We start from the raw sequence: 19,314 nt of genomic DNA, 5'->3' as shown, positions 1-19,314 counted from the left end.
TCCTTGGCAAATATCTGTTATTCTCTGCATGCAGCATAGTTCTTTTGCTCAAGGCTGCTCAAGTAAAAAATGCATTGTGTTTAAGTCCATAAGAATTTGCCAGATTCATCATAAATAGATACTTTCCTGGTCCAAGGTTTCTTTAAAGGTTTCCTAACAATAGATTTTTATAAGGTGGAAGTTTTGGCCTCATAACCAACCTTCAATCTGGAGGATCGGGTGTCATCCTTCGTCTGGTACCTCCCCTTTGACCTGCCTGGCTTGGGTGACCCTGCATGGAGCTTAAGCTCCCGCCAGCATGGCTGTCACACAACTCCCCACCATGATAAGGTGGTGACACATAGGAGAGGATCTATTGTGTATACATACATTATTATACCCACACATAATATACTTATAAACATATTTATATAAAAACACACATATATGCCTATTTTCAGGTGACAACTTCAAGTTGAACTAAGAAAAATATTTTTTTTAATTTAAGCCCAATAATTACACAGGAGTATTAAAGGAAATTTTGCAAGATCCAGAAATAAGAACAACATCCCATTACAAAAATCGCCTTTCTAAAAGTTGATGAATAATTATAATTTAGGACAGGTTAATGCTAATTATTAATACCATTAGTTTTTTAGTAGAGCAGCATTGCAAGCCTGTTTAAAGGACAATGATATGGTATGCACATTAATGTTACTTGTAGTTCATTATATTGTCTCATCATTCTATTAATTGCACTGAAGGTGGAGCAATTTATTTTACAAAATTTAACACACAAATACTTATGTTCTCTCCTAATTACTTTTGGCATATCGAGACATATATACTCAAAGAGGATGGGGCAGTCCACAAAATAGTTACAAAGCTTATGTAACTATGTTGTCATTAACCTCTCTCCTATGGAGTAAGGACATTTATTTTATCAACTGCATGCACTCATCATATGGTAAATCATTAAAATGATGGCTAAGTCTTCACTATTCTAATTTTTAGGATTTTTTTAAACTTGCACAAACACATTCCCCAACTTTGGTTGAAAAGTACGGCCATCTTCATGTTGAGGTCTGCAACTTTCCAGATGACCATCATGGATCAGCAAATTTCATGCATTGTTCTCATTTTTCAATGACTTTCCTTTTAATGGTTATTTTTATTCTTTAATAGCTGTCTTCTGGTGACTTTTCCTTAGGTGACATTTTAACAAAGGTTGCACAAAAAAATCACAAATTATATCTGAACCCAAGTTTGAAAAAATGTGTGAACAATGACGACATTAAGATTTTAGCAGAACAATTGCAAAACACAAACTGAAGCAGCAGGTACAAAAATTCAGGGAGTCACCCTTTCCTCATCACGTGAAATTTGGCTCACCAAGCAGGTCATTTTAAAAAAATACTTTGACTTGCTATGCAATTTACTCACTGTATGAGGTGGTCGTATATGCACACATACACAAGTAGTACATCAATAATGCACATGCAACAAATGAATCTTTAATGCTAATCAAAGCACTGAGTCAGTTTCATCTTTTATTAAATATTTATTCAATATCTAAATATTCAATTTTGGAATTTTTAAATATACAGCATGGGTACATTTTGACTTTATTCTTTCCTTGGGCAGACTTCTCTTTATGCAAGGCAGACAGTTCTTTAATGGCTCCTGGAAAAAAGGGTTTGGAATGCTGATCAAGACCACTTGTCTCATTGGTATTTTCATTATTCATATATGTCATGATATCATAGCATACCTCTCCACAAGTCACCATTATATTTTATGCGAGCCCTGTGACAGTCCCCAGCGAAAGCATAACATAAAAATACAGATGGAAGATCGAACACTCTGGGAGAAAGTTTATTCCAATCAACTTCAGAGGAACATTCAACATTCATTTTCTCCAACCTAAAAACAAGAACACACTATTATTAATGGACAGAGAAACTGGATGAAACATGAGTTGGCAAAAATGTACAGTTAGCAATTGGTACACTCATCCTCAACTATAGTCATAGATACCAAACCGTAAATGGTTTTAAGCTGATATAAAACCTCCAACTGCTCTTTTGGAGGAATATATATTTGTACCATCAGCGTGTGGCCATATTAATACTTCTACTCCAAAACTTAACTTTCCAGGCAATTAATCTATTCAAAATGCAAAAAAGTCAACTTTATTTGATACAGGATCACACACAAGGGACTCGAATTTGATTTTGGGTGATGCCTCTGGGCACACTTCATCCTATCTATGTGATATTTAAGGAAACCAAATATTTTATGGAAAGGAACTGCCCCCCACCCAGATGCATGACAATAACATCCGCTCTTATAACAACTATAGAATTGACTGGTACATGTACAATAGTTTCTGGCTAAAAGGCAATGAGGAAATAACCAAACCATACAAATTAAATATGACATAAGCAAAGAAAGTACTTACTCTTGAATTATTTTGGCCCGTACAACATTCTTTGGCACAGGTTTCTTCAGAGCCATATATCCACTGAGATATCTTGTCCAATATTTTCTACATGATTCACTCCTGACATTCAGTATATGGCCAACTTTTTTCCAGTTAATTGTCTTCCCTTTTAACTCATCATATGATTTGGAATGAGTAGCCTCTAAAATGGCTTTGAAGAGTTCTGTTTTTTCCTCAAGTGACTTGAACGATTTTGCTGCAACAGACGGAGTTAATCGTAATAAAATAAGGTCAGTGAGTACAAACAATATGAAACAGCTTTGTGATAACTGACCATTAAATACAAGTGCCACTCCACTTGCACCATTATAATCCCTTTGCTTACAATTTGGTTAATTCCTATCATACAACTCAAATTATTTCACCCTCAGATATGGAAGAGTAACAATTCATTTGCTTTAAATTCACAAGTTACTCTACTGTCCCAACAATGCATCTCATGGCAAATGCACTGAAAATGTTGCCCTGGAATTAAGCCAGGTCTTCATAGTCATGCATTAAAGTTTATTTTAAACCTGGAATAACAAAGATGAAAACTATTGCAATTTTTCATGTAATATCGTAATATTAAGAGGGAAATTGCAAGATTATTTGTCTCTGTTAAAATAGAACTAATCCACAACATCACACCTGAATTTGTAATTTATATTTATACAGGGATTTTAAAAATTTTATTCGACATTATTCATCATGGAAAAATTCCACAAAATTACCCCTGAAATCATTAATTACTCATAATCACATCTTAATTACTAACTTAAAGACTTTTGATGAGAATTATCTTATTGGTTACTATAAGCTTATTTGGGTAAAGGTCAACTTATTTATAACTCGTGTACTTGTCTGCTTCACAATTTGGTAAATACCAAATTAAAAAAAAAAAAAATGATCACGAAGGAAAAGTTAGGAAGTTCTTATATAATTTGTGTGTGCGCTGCTGCGGGTGCAATTTTCAATGTGCTGTTGTTTTGCATGTGGTATTGTTCCTTTTAATGATTGGTGACCTAACACCCCCCGCCACACTCCCTTGTGGTGGCTTCCGGGGTATTATGTAGATGTAGATGTTCATTTTATTTATTCGCCAAGACAATACATAAAAGTCATATGCCAAAGTAATGCATCTTTATTTTCATACAAAACAAATGATTTTCAATAAATATTAAATAAATGATAAAATTTACTGAAACATAACAATCTACATGCGAGGAACATAATCAGAGGCGCAGAATGTGCTGCTTCTTAGTTGCAGCCAAGGAATTTGAATCAATCGCAAAATTAAAGGTTTGATACCTAACAAATAAATTTTGTACACACCTCTTACCTTTCTCAGTACATATTTCCTCATGTATTCTCAAATATATTTCAGAATCTAAGGTAACATCTTGAATATATCATAGTATTACAGCAAACTGTCCCTTTTCATTGATATTGCTTTTAAGTGAATGCTTCACTCACTCTTTAAACACTGTAATGTGAGTAATATGTGAATTTAAAGCAAATGAATTGATACTCTTATGTACCTGGAGGTTAAAAGAATTTGAGTTGTAACAGGTATACCTTAAATGAACTTCAAAAGTACACTACCAAATCACAAGTTTATTTACTAACTTGTAAAATATTATACTTTACAATCGTAAAATAACCTCAAGAAAAAAAGAATAAAAAGGGAAGTCAGAGGCAAATAAACATATTCTTTTGCATAAGGAAAGCAGTTACCCTAACGAAAGCAACTTTATTCACAGATTTATTTAAGCAATAAGAGGAATTTCTACGTCAATAAAAGCAATGATAAAAGGGTAGTTAGAAAGGCTCTTGGAAGTACCACCAGATCTCAGTGCTAGTGGAACGAGTTTCCCGCATTGTACTAGGTACTTAATGAGTAAAACAAGTAATGCATCAGTGCTTTGAGAAGAGATCTGCAGTGCAGACACCTTTCTGTTGTTGTTCCCACGCAGCGATTTGTGGAGATGGAAAAAATTGAGATTCGAGTAGTGATTTAATACTTTGTAAAGAAAAGTATGAAAGCAAAGGAAATCCATGCAGACTTTCAGAACACACTGGGGGACTATACTCCTTGATATTCAACTGTTACGAAGTGGACAAATGAGTTTAAGTTTGATCAGGACAGCTAAGATGATGATGTGAAGTGGTCAGCCAAAATATGACACTAACCCAGAAATTACTGCAAAAGTGCATAAAATGGTCACGGAGGATCACCAACTGAAAGTGCAAGAAAATGATGAAGCTGTAGGGATGTCATCTGAATGGGCATTTCACATTTTATAGTGGAATTGGATATGAGAAAATTATCTGCTTGACAGGTGCCACAATTCTTGACACAGGATCACAAATGCATCAGAATGGAAATTTTCAAACAACGTTTGACCCGTTTTAAGAGCAGCCAAAAAGATTTTCTGCACCGGTTTGCGACCACATATTAAACTTGGGTCCACTACTACACCCCAGAGACAAAAGAGCAGTCAAAGCAGAGGAAGCCTGTTAATTCATCACTGATATAGTATCTTCCCACTGGTCAAACAATCACAGGAAAATACTACGCTACTCGTACTGAACCAACAACAGCAAAAGATACACAAAAAAAGGCTAGGTTTGACAAGGAAGAAATTAATCTTTCATAAGACAATACACACCCACACACGTGTTGTTGACATGAAAATACATGAACTAAGATATGAATTGCTGCCTTATTCGCCTGATTTGGCTTCATCAGATTTCTGATCTCTTTCCCAAGCTCAAAATTTTCCTCGGTGGACAGATATTCTCTTCAAACGAAGAACTAACGACCACAGTAGATGGGTATTTTGCAGGCTTGAAAGAATCTAATTTTTGAGATCCCATCAAGAATATGCATTGTAATGCATGTTAGTGGATGACTCCATCAAAACGTTACTGTCGCGGTATCTCCTGCAGTTTCTTGGAATGGGATTAAGACATTGAGACATCACTGGATTAAGGGCATTAGTGTACAGAAGGACTACATTGAAAAATAAAAAAGTTTCACCGACATAAGTTGCTTATTTCTATTCCATTTCGAGAACTTTTTTCTGATTACCCTTGTATGATGATCCTAATGCAAGATTTTGTATGCCAAATATCATGATAAAATGAATAACATATTCAATAATGGAATTTAAATGGAACTATTTCTTCTGTGTAGTGACAAAAGGAATGTGAGTATGATTAGGAAGGGTGGATGGCTCAAAATAACCCTTGCCATTTCTTTGCTATATCTGTACAATATATATGATGATGCTTTCTTAAATAATTAATAGAAATACATTAATAAATAATTAATTGGTACCTTGAGGCATTTCATGGAAAAATCATTAAAACCATGCTATATTTTTCATTGAATTTGACAGACTTTGGACCCCTATCAACACTGTAGTAACTCTTTCTAAAAGTTAGTTCAGAATGAAAATTTAATGAGGTTACCTTTCAAAGAACTGGAAATTAATTCTGCACTCCTAGAAAGGTCATGAGTACTTTTTTGCAATACTGATTTTATACCATTGAACTTCTTTCCATAAAGCTCAACGTGCTTCATAAATACCTTCCTCATTTTTTCAGGCAGTCTGAAATAAAGCTTTTAATCAATTAATACAATCATACATATGATGAGCATTTTGAAATAATTTGAAAATTTAAATAATAATTGAAAATTCCATAAAAAAAATTCAAGTTAATTTTCACCAAGAGCATGTATCTCACTCTCACTTGATTGGTTGAAAGGCAATATGATTTTGCCTGTAAATTACTTATTAACAAAAAAGGTATTGTTTCAAAATTTTCCAGACAAAGTTTTGGTCTCCGATTAAGGTTGATTTGGTCTTGGAAGCCAGTTTTTCAAATTCGTCCAATTAAGACAAAGGGGAGATAGAGGAGAGCACTGAAAATGCACTTAACCTTCATGCCACAGTCTGCTGTAGGAAGCTTACGAGACATTGACCCATGGCCATCTTAAAAAGCAGATGATTTCTTGCATTTATGATGAATAGTGCTTTCAGTGATTAATTGCATTTTATACGGTGACACTGAGGTTATTCGTGCCAATCATGCAAGGGAGCTAATAACGAATCACAATGCCCTGAAGACATTTTTTCCTATTTAAGTTCTAAACACTGAATTTACTCATGTATTTTCATTCCTACCAAATTTCCTCCAGCAAGATTTTAAGGAAACAATAAAAAAATTGTAAGCATTAATTTTGAAACAAATAACAATCATATTTTACTATTATTTGCATGCATTATCACCCTAGCTAATCAGTGTAATCAGGATAACTGTGATTTTCTGATGGTCCATGAAAGTTGATGTAACAGTGACAACACACGTTTAATTTATGAATCTCTCTCTCACACACATGTATATTGGATTTTCCATTAGATATTTCAATAATAGTAACTTATTGAAGAGTTAATTTTTTACATTAAACACTTATAATTAAAAATGAATATCACTGAAATTTTAATACAGTCACATTGTAGAAACTAAATAAATATGGTAAAATTGTTGACTATGAGGGGTTTTATTTTCATGCTCTATTGGGATTATCAGCTCAATTGATTCACTGAGGAGCACACAACAAAACTATGATAATATTTTCTATTCTAAGGAATTACTGGTTGTCCAATTTTTTTATTGTATTCCGTCTTTTTCAGAATAGTAGTGATCCTTTGTAAAGAATAACTTAATCTATGGAAACACCTTATCATTCAGAGATATTCATTAGATTCACCTTCTTCAGATTCCAATACATCTTGTACAATTTACCAGGCCAAAATTTATAACATTACTACATGGTTATTTTTAATTCAAGGAATCCAATAAATTTCAATTTAAAGAACAAAGTTCTTTCTCTACAATACAAATTATTGGTGGCCGGATGAAAGTTGGTGTTCTTGAAAATAAACAAGCATTTTCTTCACAATGTTTTCCCACCTTTTATAATAAAGGTCCATTTTCTCAATTTCACAATGCATAGGAAAAATGTACCTTCCATGGACTACAACCTTGACATGGTGGAGGGGCTTGTGCATCCCAATGACCCCTAGAGCTGTGCTAGCAGGAGCAATGATAATTGCTCCTGGTAGGGTCACCCATGCCAGATAGGGCAATGGCTAGGAGCCAGACCAAAGGCAGTCCATGCAGTGTCTGCTTCTCAGTGAGGTGGCTGCAAAGGCATCTGACCCTAAGGGGGTGGCTATTAAGTGATGGTGTCATATTAAAAACACTATTGAGGAAGGCAATGGGAAAGTACCTCAATTATTATTCCCAAGACCTTTATTATGGACATCACAGAGAATATCAGTCCTGGCAACTACAGGACTCAGCCCAATCGACCATATCTCATTGCAAGCAGTGGGAGAGGCAAGGCTTCTGTGGTCATCTCACAAAATCCTTTTGAAGAAAAACTGACAGCAGCAGCACAGAAGGCACCAAAGAAGATGACCAAATCAGTCAGAATAAGAACTTGTAATGCTAGGACTATGTTGAGGACAGGAAAATTAGAGAATATAACGGAAGAGATGGAGAGAGGAAATATAGATATTTTAGTTCTATCCAAGATGAGATAGAAGGATACAACTACATCTACATAATACCCTGCAAGCCGCCGCAAGGTCGTGTGGCCAAGGGGCATTAGGTTATCAATTGTAAAAAGGAACACAACCACATGCAAAACTATACCCAGAAAGGCATATACAAAAATCCTTCCATTCTACACGCATGCAAATACGTACACTATCATCTAACAAATAATGGCACCTTAGGATGCGGTAAGAAATTTATCCAATAACGTGCAATTTGAAAAGTAGGAAGGCAAAATTCTACTACCACATGGACATGCAACATAAAACGGTCTCTTCCTCAAGGATAGCAGGGATAACTGGAGTGATATATAGAGTAATATACAATGGAGGGAATGAGAGCCAATGAATGGTTGCCATTATATTAAACAAAAAGGTAAAATGAAGCGTAGTCCACAAAGAGCAGGCAACAGATAGAATATTAATAGTAGAGATAAAAGGAACAACCAACTTGGCCACTGTTCAGGTGAACATGCCACCTTGCAATTATAAGGAGGAAGAAGTCGATAGGATATATGATCAGTTAGGGGACATAATCAAGGCTGTTCCTGCAGGGAAACATTTGATAGTGATGGGAGATTATAATGCAATGGTAGACAAATGAAGAGATAGTGATCAGGCAGGGGACTATGGTTTAGGTGTGAGAAATGACTGTGGGGAAAAGCAATTGAATTCTGCAGGAGAAAGGGTTCAGTCATCACCAACACTTGGTTTGGACACCACAAAAGGCATAGGTATGCATGGCAAATGCCAGGTGACTCAGAAAGGTATCAGTTAGATTATATTATGGTTAGGCACAGATATAGGAACAGTGTGATAAATTCACACAGCTTCCCAGGAGCGGATGCGGACTCTGACCACAATTTAGTTGTTATGAAATGTAGCGTCCGTTTCAAAAAGATAAGGCAAGTGCAGTGGGTTAGAAAATAGAATGTAGAAGCATTAACTGGATTGACAAGGAAGGTGAATCAGCACACTGTAGAGTAAATCATGAATGAGGGAAAAGAGCTTCGTACTATTAAGGAAAAATGGCAATATATCAAGAAAGGGATATCGAAAGCTGCAAAAGAAATTATAGGAACCATTAATGGGAAAAGGACAAGAAAACCATGGACCACAGATGAGATGATTAGAAAGATAGAGAGAGATTTAAGAGATATGAGAGGATTTGGAAGAATGTACACACAGAGTTAGGCAGAAGGAAGTGCAAAGAGTTAGATAATAAATTGAGACAGGTAGCAAATTAAGCAAAAGAAGCATGGCGGAAGAGGCAGTGCAAGGATATGGAGAGCTTGCAGAGGAAGGGTGAAATTGGTGCGCTACACGAGAAGGTTAAATCACTATAAAGAAGTAAAAAGGCAAGGTCTGTATTATTAACAGTTAGAGATAAGTCGGGTAAGATAATAGTTGACACAGAAAACATCCAAGACAGATGGAAGGAATATAGAGAAGAACTGCATGGTAAAGAACTTAGGCCAACAAGGTTAGATATAGAAAGAGAAATTGACGTAGATGAAGATAGCTTAGATCCAGGCATACTCGGAGATGAGATAGAAAGGGCATTAAGGGAGATGAAATCAAATCAGGCCATGGGGGTAGACAACATTCCTACGCAACAACTAAAAGGTTTAGGAAAACATGGGAGGAAGAGTCTATTCGGACTGATTTGTAGAACCTATGAGGAAGGAATGTGGCCAGAAGACTTTGTGAGATCCTACTCTGAAAAAACTAAAGGCTACATCATGTGAGGATAAGAGAACAGTAAGTTTAATTTCCCACACATCTAAAGAGGTTCTAAGGATCATCAACAATAGGATGGAGAGCAGGGCAAATGATTACTTAGGGGATGACCAGTTTGTGTTAAGGTAGGGGAGAGGGTCGTGCCATGCTGTTGCAGTAATGAGAAAAACTAATCATGAGGAATAGAGAAAAGAATCAGGATATGTTTGTCCATTTTGTAGATTTCGAAAAGGCTTTTGATCGATTGAATTGGGAAAAACTATTAGGTACATTGCAGAAAATAGGAATAAATTTGGGAGAAAGGAGGCTAATTTGCAACCTGTACATGACTCAGACTGCTCATGTGTGAGTGGTAAACTGAGAGCCCAGATGGGCAGTGTCAGAAAGAGTTGTAAGGGAGGGTTGCCCACTATCACCATTGCCGTTCAATGTATATGCGCAGCCAATGATTTAAGAGGCATGGGAAGAACTGAAGGTAGGAATGAAAATCTGAAGGGAATTCGTGAAATCAGTTAGGTTCGCTGATGATCAAGCTTTAGTTTGTCAGTCAGCCAAAGGGTTTCAAGCATTGCTGAGCAAATTTAAAATTAAGTGCGTTAGCTATGGGATGAGAATCAATATAAATGAAACAAAGGTTATGCGATTTTCCAAAAAGAATAAGGCTATGCTCAACATGGAAATAGGAGGGCAAAAACTAGAGCAGGTAGAACAGTTTACGTATCTCGGAAGTGTTTTGGACCAACACGGTCAAAGTAGTAAGGACGTAAGGAGAAGAATTGAACTAGGCAAAGAGGCTTTCATAAGGACGAGTAAGTTGATGACAGGGACGTTGAGTAAGGATATTAAGAAAAGATGCTTCAAGACTTTTACACGGAGCGTATTTGTGTACAGCACCAAAACATGGTCACTGAAGCAGGATATTAGATGTAGATTGGAGGTTCATGAAATGTGGTTGTGGAGAACAATGTAGAAGGTGAAGTGGACAGAAAGAAAAACTAATGAGGATGTTTTGGGTATTATGGGCGAGGAGATGGGATTGTAGAGAGAAATCATCATTAGGCACGAAAAAAAAGATAAAAAGCATATTAATTGTTGGTGGGGTTTGAAAGACTGATAAAGTGGAGAATGTTAGGCAAAAGAGGAAAGGGCAGAAAAAGGAAAGGAATATTGGACGGGATGAAGGGGGAAGAAAGTTTACTAAGATGCAGACGGGCTTGTTGTAGAGTGGGATGTTGGGTTGTGCTTTGTTAGGAGAAACAAAGTATTTATTTGATAGTTGTGTCCATCCCAAAACCAACCTTAACTGGTAGATTTCCATAGATACACTTGAGCGTGAATCTTAATATTATAAAAAATATTTTCAGAGATCAAAAAAATTGATGTGAGGTGCCAAAACTTACTCAAGGTCATGGAATTGAATGAATTAAACTCTCAAAATGTGGAGGAGAAGAAAGAAAGAAAAAGGAAAAAGGTCAAGAAGAACACAACTTGTGAAGATGTGCTTGATGAAGGTAAGATAGTCTTAGAAATACCTATTGTACTTGTACTACCATTTCTGTATTCTTCGATAAGTATTGGAGAGAGCTGTATCATTTCATCTTATAAAGGTGTCACATTTTCCAGTGATGTTATAGGGGTGCCTGTAGCTGTTTTAAGTATTAGTCTCAATACATATTTTTTTCCTTATTAAATTGCATCAAGAAGAATCTTTTGAATGCAAGTCGGTGGAGTTGAGTGGTCACCCTATATTTTGGTCTTGAAGTGTTGTAAAAAATCTTTCATGAGGGAAATTCAAACTCTGTACAGTGTGTGAGCACTTGGGATTCCGAGTTAAGTATTCAAGTTCAGCATCACAACAACTATTCCTTAAACAGTTTAGCCTCTCATGCAGTAGTATTAATTTCCTCAATGCAGTAAAACCTCAGAGATTGAAACTATATGGGACCAGAGGTTTGGATGAAGAAAAATCCATGCTATGCAAAGCTAAGTCAACTCTGTTCTAAGACTGACATTGGACCATCTCCACTAGAAATGTATTTATGTGTATAACTTACCCATATTGCTGAAATACAAGGGGAGTTTGCTAGGTTCTTGGAATAACCACAAGATGTCAGCGCTAGCGCAATGAGTATCCTGCGTAGTAATAAGTAATCCTTTATGAGTAAACATGTTACGTGTCAGTGCTCTGGGAAGAGATCTGTGGTGTGGATGCCTCTCTGTTGCTGTTCTCATATTATTTGGGAAGATAGAAAAAACTGACATTCAAGTAGTGATTAAATGCTTCATAAAGATGGGTATGAAGGCAAAGGAAACTTTAGGGCAGGTAGAACAGTTTACGTATCTCGGAAGTGTTTTGGACCAATGTGGTCAAAGTGGTAGGGATGTAAGGAGAAGAATTGCACTAGGTACTGTTCAATGTATATATGTAGGAAATGATTAAAGATGCATGGGAAGAACTGAGGGTAGGAAAGAGAGTCGGCGAAGAATTTGTAAAATCAGTTAGGTTTGCAGATGATCTTGCAATAGTTTATCAGTCAGCCAAGGGATTGCAAGTATTGCTGAGTGAATTGGAAATTCAGTGCGACAGGTATGGGATGAGAATCAATATAAATAAAACAAAGGTTATGCAATTTTCCAGAAAGACAAAGGCTAAGCTTAAGATTAAATTAGAAGGGCAAAAAGAGTAGGCGAAGCAATTTATACATCTCAGAAGTGTTTAGGACCAAAATAGTCAAATTAGTAGGGACATAAGGAGAAGCATTGCATTAGGCAAAGAGAATTTCACAAGGAGGGGGTTGATGACAGGGATGTTGAGTAATAATGTTAAGAAAAGGCTTGTGAAAACTTTGATATGGAGCGTAGTCATGCATGGCATGAAAACATGGTCATTGAAGCAGGAGGATATACGTAGACTGGAGGCTTTTGAAATCTGGGTGTGGAGAAGAATGGAGAAGCTAAAATGGATGGAAAGGAAAACAAACGAAGAAGCACTAAATATGGTGGGCGAGGATTGGCAATGGGATGTTGAAGACTGTAATAGAGGGGAGAATGTGAGGCAAATGAGGAAAGGGCAGGAATAGCATAAGGATGTTGGACAGGATGAGGGGAGGAAGGAAGTACACAGAGACGAAGAGGGACTTGTTTTAAAGTAGGATGTTGGGTTGTGTTTTTTTAGGATTCACAAAATATTTATTTGGTAGTTGCGCCTATCCAAAACTTACCTTAACCGCTAGATTATCTTAAAAAAAACAAAATGTGTACTATTACCATGGATTTTGTAGCAGGCACTTATACTTAGATGACATATATGCTAAATGGTGTATTTATCTAAATGTATGTATAAGTCACATTACTTCTTTTTTTGTTCTTGATTATTGCTATTACTTTTTATTTTCCCATAGATCACAATACAAATGTACCAGGTGGGTGGTGTAAGTACATGATATAAGGCACGTCAAAAAAGAGCGAAGACAGGCTCAATTGAGATTTAAAAGAAATGGTGCTCACAGTTACATAATATTTGACACTAACCCATGAACATTGGCTGTAACATGCACATGAAATATCAATTCAGAAAAAATGTTGATCACCAACATGAATCGGACCATGACCATTGCCATAAACTGAGAGTATGAACCTACCGGTTGGAAATATTGCTGAGATATACTTCAAACAAGTAGAATATATTATGCTGTAAATATCTTTTTAATTTATGCCCGAATGCAGCAGTTCCCTTAGTATACTTTTGGGTAGTTTGTTATATAATCTGATGCCCATTTCATTGTATCCTAATTTCAACGATTAAGTTCTTATATTCCCATAATGGATGTTGTGCCTTCCTCTAAATTTAATGATGATGATAGGCAGAATTAAGAGAATAGTTGCCACTGTTATTTATTAAATGCAGAATGAAAAACATAATGCAGATGCACAAGAGTGGTAACAAATTTAATTCATGGAAAATAGGCCTCAATGAAGCATTGTAAGGCTTACTGGTTGTTATTCTCATAGCTTTCTTTTGCATTTTAAAGATGGTTAGAGAAATAGCTGCTGATCCCCAAAATATTATACTATAGGTTATATATGAATAAATGTCCCCATAGCATAAATTGAGCAGTGGTGTTACTCTTAGTTTCATACAGGTGTCTTAATAAATAGCAAGTTGAACTGAGCTTATGGTGTAGGGTTTTTACAAGCGTATCCCAAGAAATATTTGCACACAGAGAAATACCTAGAAATTTACATTCCGTCACACGCTCAACTGATTGGTCATTCATTTTTACCAGCTGATCATCTGGATGTAAATAAAAGCGTACAAAACTAAACAAGTACAAAAAACTATAAAAGTATATACAGGAAATAAAGTAATTAAATTTTTTGTAGCAAAACAGAATGCAATGATTTTGTCAAATCATGATAAGCATTAAGTTATTAAAACATATTAGGAGGTGTAATTAATGCAGAGAGTAAATTATACCTACATTAATGCAGGAGGTTCTTACCTTCCAGGTTCTCTTATTGCAAACAATCTTCGAAATCTCATGTATATACTATTCAATGTACGATGAGGTAAACCTCTTCCAATGTAGCGTACAAAGTTTTTAAATTCCCGGTGAGGTAGGAAATATAAATTCTTATAACGTATGGTAAAAAAATCTTGAGGATTTTCAAATTCATATTCCTGTAAAGAATAGAAAGAACAACTAAGATCTATAATTTTATAAATCACACTATTTTTACACACACAATTGCAAGCAATAATAAGTTTTTAATTAAATTATCATTAAATATCCACTACTGGATTTCAATATTTTAAAAATTACATTTCATTAATATTGCATCTTATAAAAACATTTACCATTTAATCAATGATCTTATGTTAGTCGTATAATAGCTGTAGCAGGTATTTTGGAGTCCACAGTTATTTTATCAATTCAAATTGTGAAAAATATTGTGCCAAGGTTATTGAGGAAGGATGTATTATCAAGTGAACGCTTAGTTTTATATTATTCAACATGCAAATCCATACCTCACTAAATTTATTCCAATTATCACGTATAATTTTGTCCTCTGAAAGATTATATCTGCCTTTCTTCATGCTACCATAAAGACACTCCAGTTCACTAATTTCATCTTTTGTTGGCATTCGAACAATTTTTGATTCCACTTGATGGGTAGCATGAACATTCCAATCAATTTTGATAACAAGGTTTGACAATCTCTGGAAGAAAGTGGAATAACACTATTATATAGTAAGAATATCAGTCCAGACCTTGCACCTAGTTACTATTTCTTTTTAAACAGTAGCTGTGTGTACAATGGCTTGAAAACAATGAGAAAATCAAATCCGCTATTGGCAACTGGTTTGATACCCAGACAACAAAGTTCTAGAACCTGGTGCAGCATTATGAAAAAGGTTCAGAAGTGAATTAAAATTATGTAGAAAGGTGAAGCAGGTTTGCACGAAACTAAAACCATCAAAAAATTTTTCTTAATATTTTTTTTAAATACATGATGGACCAAATTTGAAAAAGAACCCTCGCCAAACTGCTCAAAATTTGGTTATGATGCAATAGTACCTAATGTTGACTTAACAGATGAAACTAATAGTACTCTTCTTTTACAAATAGGACCTATGAATACAACAAAGTTATTTTAATTTTGTGACAGTTTCCTGCACAGACTAAGTAATGCTTGCCAGGATGACCTGTATGACACATTCTGCTTATACAACTTACAGAACAAATAACCCCTCAAATATTACGCAACTCTCATGATTACTGCCTCAATAGATACCATCTATTTGGTTCAGATCAAGCACAGTCATGTTTATGTATTTTTTCTAATAGGGCATGCTCTAGAACATATTTACTTATGAATCTCTTGGTACAGAAATAAATAAAGTATCATAGGAAATATACTCTAGGCACACTAAATCAATCCTAGAAAATTATCCTTAACGTAATTTATTAAAATATAATGATATACAGTACATATAATAATGATATACATATATGGATGAATTAAATTAATTTATCATTAAAAGCATGGAATACCTCCATCAATTCAGCAGATGGGCCTTCCGTTTCAGCAATTATCTCCAACACTTTTGAATAACATTCTTCCGAAAACTTTTCATCTGATAGGAGCTCTTCCATAATGTTAACATAACCCTTTGAATCTGTACAGTTGCAAAAATAATCGAACAAAATTATACATATTCACTTCCCTTTGAAAAAAATGAAGGTTATTCTCTTGATTTACTAATTCAAAAATTAATAAATCCATGAAGAACTAAAACAAACCAATATCAACAATAAATATGGAAACAATTGAAAAGAGAGATTTGCATTGCTTATTGAGCAGATGTTGAGTATGGAAGAATGAATATTTTTATATAAAATGGCACCAGACAGAGGATAATGAAAAAATGAATTGACACAACAATAATTACTGCATGCCTCAGAGCAGTTCAAATCACAGTACCAACTATATTTTCACATAAATACTATTAATCCTCTCACCAGACCGTTGAGATTTTGATTTAAGTGAATCCTCAGACAGGCCATCCTTATCAGTTTGTTCACTGAATAGGTCATCATCACTTGTAAATTCTTTGGATAAAACATTTTCCCATCCACTGGTGATTAGGGAGCATGATTCAGCTGGCTCCAAACTATCACCCCTTGAATAGGATTTTTGTTTTCCCTTGCATTTGCTGGAAGAGGCACCCAAAGATTTGCTGCCCTTGGGTGCTGCAGTTTTGGTTGAACTAAATTCAGTTTCATCTCTGATATTTTTCATAGATGTGTCACTTTCAACTTCTTTATCAGCTGAACAACTGAATATTTTTTGCTTTGCCGTCCTTTTGGTTATAAATACGTCAGAAACCAAATGATGACTGGACTCTAAGAAGGATATAAAATAAAGAAATAAACACACACACTTGGTACTGAGTAATGGAATACAGGTAATATACATATGGATAAACAAAAGGGATATGCAAATTTAGAAGGAATTTAAAAGATGTGATACAATGAAAGAAAATGAACTACACTAGTGCGAAAAATTGCAAAAAAATCTCTCAAAAAATATTCCACCCTCATAATAAATTTGGCTGAGTTACAGCTTACAAAGTTAGAGGAACATATCAACTTCTGTATTATTTACTTGATTAAACAATATTAAGGTTGCAAAATGAGTTAATTGTGGTAGAATAATGTGATTTTTAACATACCAGAACCCTGGGGAGAAGGGGGTGATTCTTCATGGGCCGGTACTCTTTTTTGATCAGAATTCACATAATTTCTATCACAGTAACGAACAGTCACTTTCTCCTTTGTTTTCTTTCCACTAAAATCTACCCCAACATTGTCACTCGACACCAATTAAAAGAACAATCATCTGATGAGCTGAAACATTTTTTCTACCAGAGCGAAGTTTTCTAGTTTAGTCCAGGTAGATGAAGTATGGAGATTACAAATGGGGGAAAGATCAACGTTGAATATTTAGATGTCACTGTTAAGTGACTTACACTATATTAAAATACTATCCATCTATCAGTAATTTAAGGATGCTGTAAACAATTTCACTGCCCCAGGAACAATGGAAACAATTTTTAAAGAGAGCTATTTTTACAGCCATTATGTTTATCTTACTTATTAGACAAAACCAAGCCTTCTCATTTTGGAAAGAACACGGACTTATGATAAGTATTTTACTTTGGTAATAGCTTAGTTTTTGTCCAGTTCTTTTTCCATTATATAACAGATCAATATCATTACTGATTTTACCCAAATAGCCAGTCAATAAATACCACACTCATTCACAGACATATCAATTGTAAGAACATTTCTGTAAGTACACTTCCAAAGTTACTGTTTAATTTTAACTCTAGAATAAACTAGATTATTTGTCATGACTATCAATGTAATGCTGATTTTTACTTCTTCCTATTAAGAAAAACTTGAAAAACACAAAAAAGGAAGTTTCACAAAAGAGAGTTTCATAAATATAGGAAATAGTAGATTTGGAAATCTTCAGATGAAATATGGGCAAACCCAGGAAATTTGGGAGATCTGACAACTCTCTTATTCACTCCAAATAGGCTAGTTACAAGATTTGTTCAGGTTCTAAGATTACCCAATATATTTCTTGGACCTAAGAATAGATTTAAAGGTGCAATTGAGCTAAAATATACAGGCACTCCTCATGAATACATGACATTGATGACCGCACCGTGGAGATACATGGTGGTTTGTTTAGTATCACTATAGAGTGAAGTATTTTCACTATTCTTAATGTCATGGCATTGTTAAATGTACAAGAACAGCAGATCCTCATTTGCTTTCTCCACTCGCATGGTTTAATATCCATTGAAATTCATTGCAACAGAGTGAGACATGCAGTGATAGCATTATAAAAGTGAAAAATAGTAATTTGTGACTGCAATAGTTCAAAGAAGGTCAAAAGTCATGCGAAAACGAACCCCAAAAGCCTTGACCATCGACCAGCTGGTTTTCCATCCAGGAAAAAGGGAGCTCTACAGAAGCATTCTGGCAACCATGGAATCATGGAGTAACATTGCAAAAAACATGCATATGCACAGGAATATATTGTTCAGAACTAGGATAAATTTCAACTATCTAGTAAAAATATTTTGTCTGAAAAAATTAGAAGACCTTGGCAGTTTCTTTGAATTTCTAATACTTGAGGTCCTTCTGTCACCATCCAAAACTGATTTATCAGGAAGAACAACAAAGAGAAAAAAGTACTTTTGAAAGATTAGAAGATGTTTGACCTACCTAAAATAGGAGATGGCAATATGCTCTCACCTTGCCATGGGGCAATTACTTCATCAGTCATATCAGGATCACTCATGCTCTCATTATCCACTTCTTTTACATTTTTTTTCTTCACACGGGCACAGGGGGAATCCTTAATGCCTGCTTCAATATCTTGAGAAAAACCATCCGCAAGAGTGAATATTAGTTTCTTCTTGACTGGCTCATAGATAGGATAACTATCCATGTCATCTGGTGAAAAAAAATTATTAATAAAATATGGAAACTTTCACTTTCAATCTCTCATAACCAACATGTTGCGTACAACAAAATATGTGAATTTATTTATTATTTCACATTAATCCGTAAACAGCACTTTGGCCTCTTCATTGGAATTTTAACAATGCTATAACAATAGAAACAATTACAAACAACCAAGCCTTAGATAGAGAAAAATTCACCTAGATGGGAATTGGACCCGTGACCTCTGGGTTGACAAGCGAGAGCATTACCCTGCTACCACCAAGGCCGGTGGGGTAATGTGCTCATGAATTAAAACGTATGATACAATAGATGTCGTAAATTCTACCTGCTTCAAGTAAATTTGAATTCGCCAAAAAAAAACTCATGAATTGGAGAGCTATAAATTTAATAAAAATTACTGCGCTACCTTTAAATTACTTAAGTTGCATGCATTAAA

At 35.1% G+C, this 19,314-nt stretch overlaps 1 protein-coding gene across 1 annotated transcript in view; it reads right to left on the bottom strand.

Annotated features, from left to right (window-relative positions):
- Positions 1 to 1,464: 1,464 nt before the first annotated feature.
- Positions 1,465 to 19,314, bottom strand: part of LOC139692486 (claspin-like) — a 57,674-nt gene continuing 39,824 nt past the window's right edge. The window contains exons 22-30 of the mRNA XM_071590704.1: positions 18,666 to 18,866; positions 16,356 to 16,739; positions 15,888 to 16,012; positions 14,861 to 15,052; positions 14,334 to 14,512; positions 5,939 to 6,078; positions 2,441 to 2,678; positions 1,751 to 1,902; positions 1,465 to 1,662 (exon numbers count right to left, since the gene is read on the bottom strand). Of these exons, the coding sequence (XP_071446805.1) occupies positions 1,541 to 1,662; positions 1,751 to 1,902; positions 2,441 to 2,678; positions 5,939 to 6,078; positions 14,334 to 14,512; positions 14,861 to 15,052; positions 15,888 to 16,012; positions 16,356 to 16,739; positions 18,666 to 18,866 (1,733 nt within the window). The 3' untranslated portion in view covers positions 1,465 to 1,540. The remainder of the gene's footprint in view (positions 1,663 to 1,750; positions 1,903 to 2,440; positions 2,679 to 5,938; positions 6,079 to 14,333; positions 14,513 to 14,860; positions 15,053 to 15,887; positions 16,013 to 16,355; positions 16,740 to 18,665; positions 18,867 to 19,314) is intronic.

The sequence above is a fragment of the Hetaerina americana genome, unplaced genomic scaffold, assembly GCF_022747635.1.
Source record: "Hetaerina americana unplaced genomic scaffold, ioHetAmer1.1.p SCAF_4, whole genome shotgun sequence".
Classification (NCBI taxonomy): Eukaryota; Metazoa; Arthropoda; class Insecta; order Odonata; family Calopterygidae; genus Hetaerina; species Hetaerina americana.
Note: the sequence above shows the minus strand (reverse complement) of the source record. Positions and strands in the feature narration are given on the sequence as shown.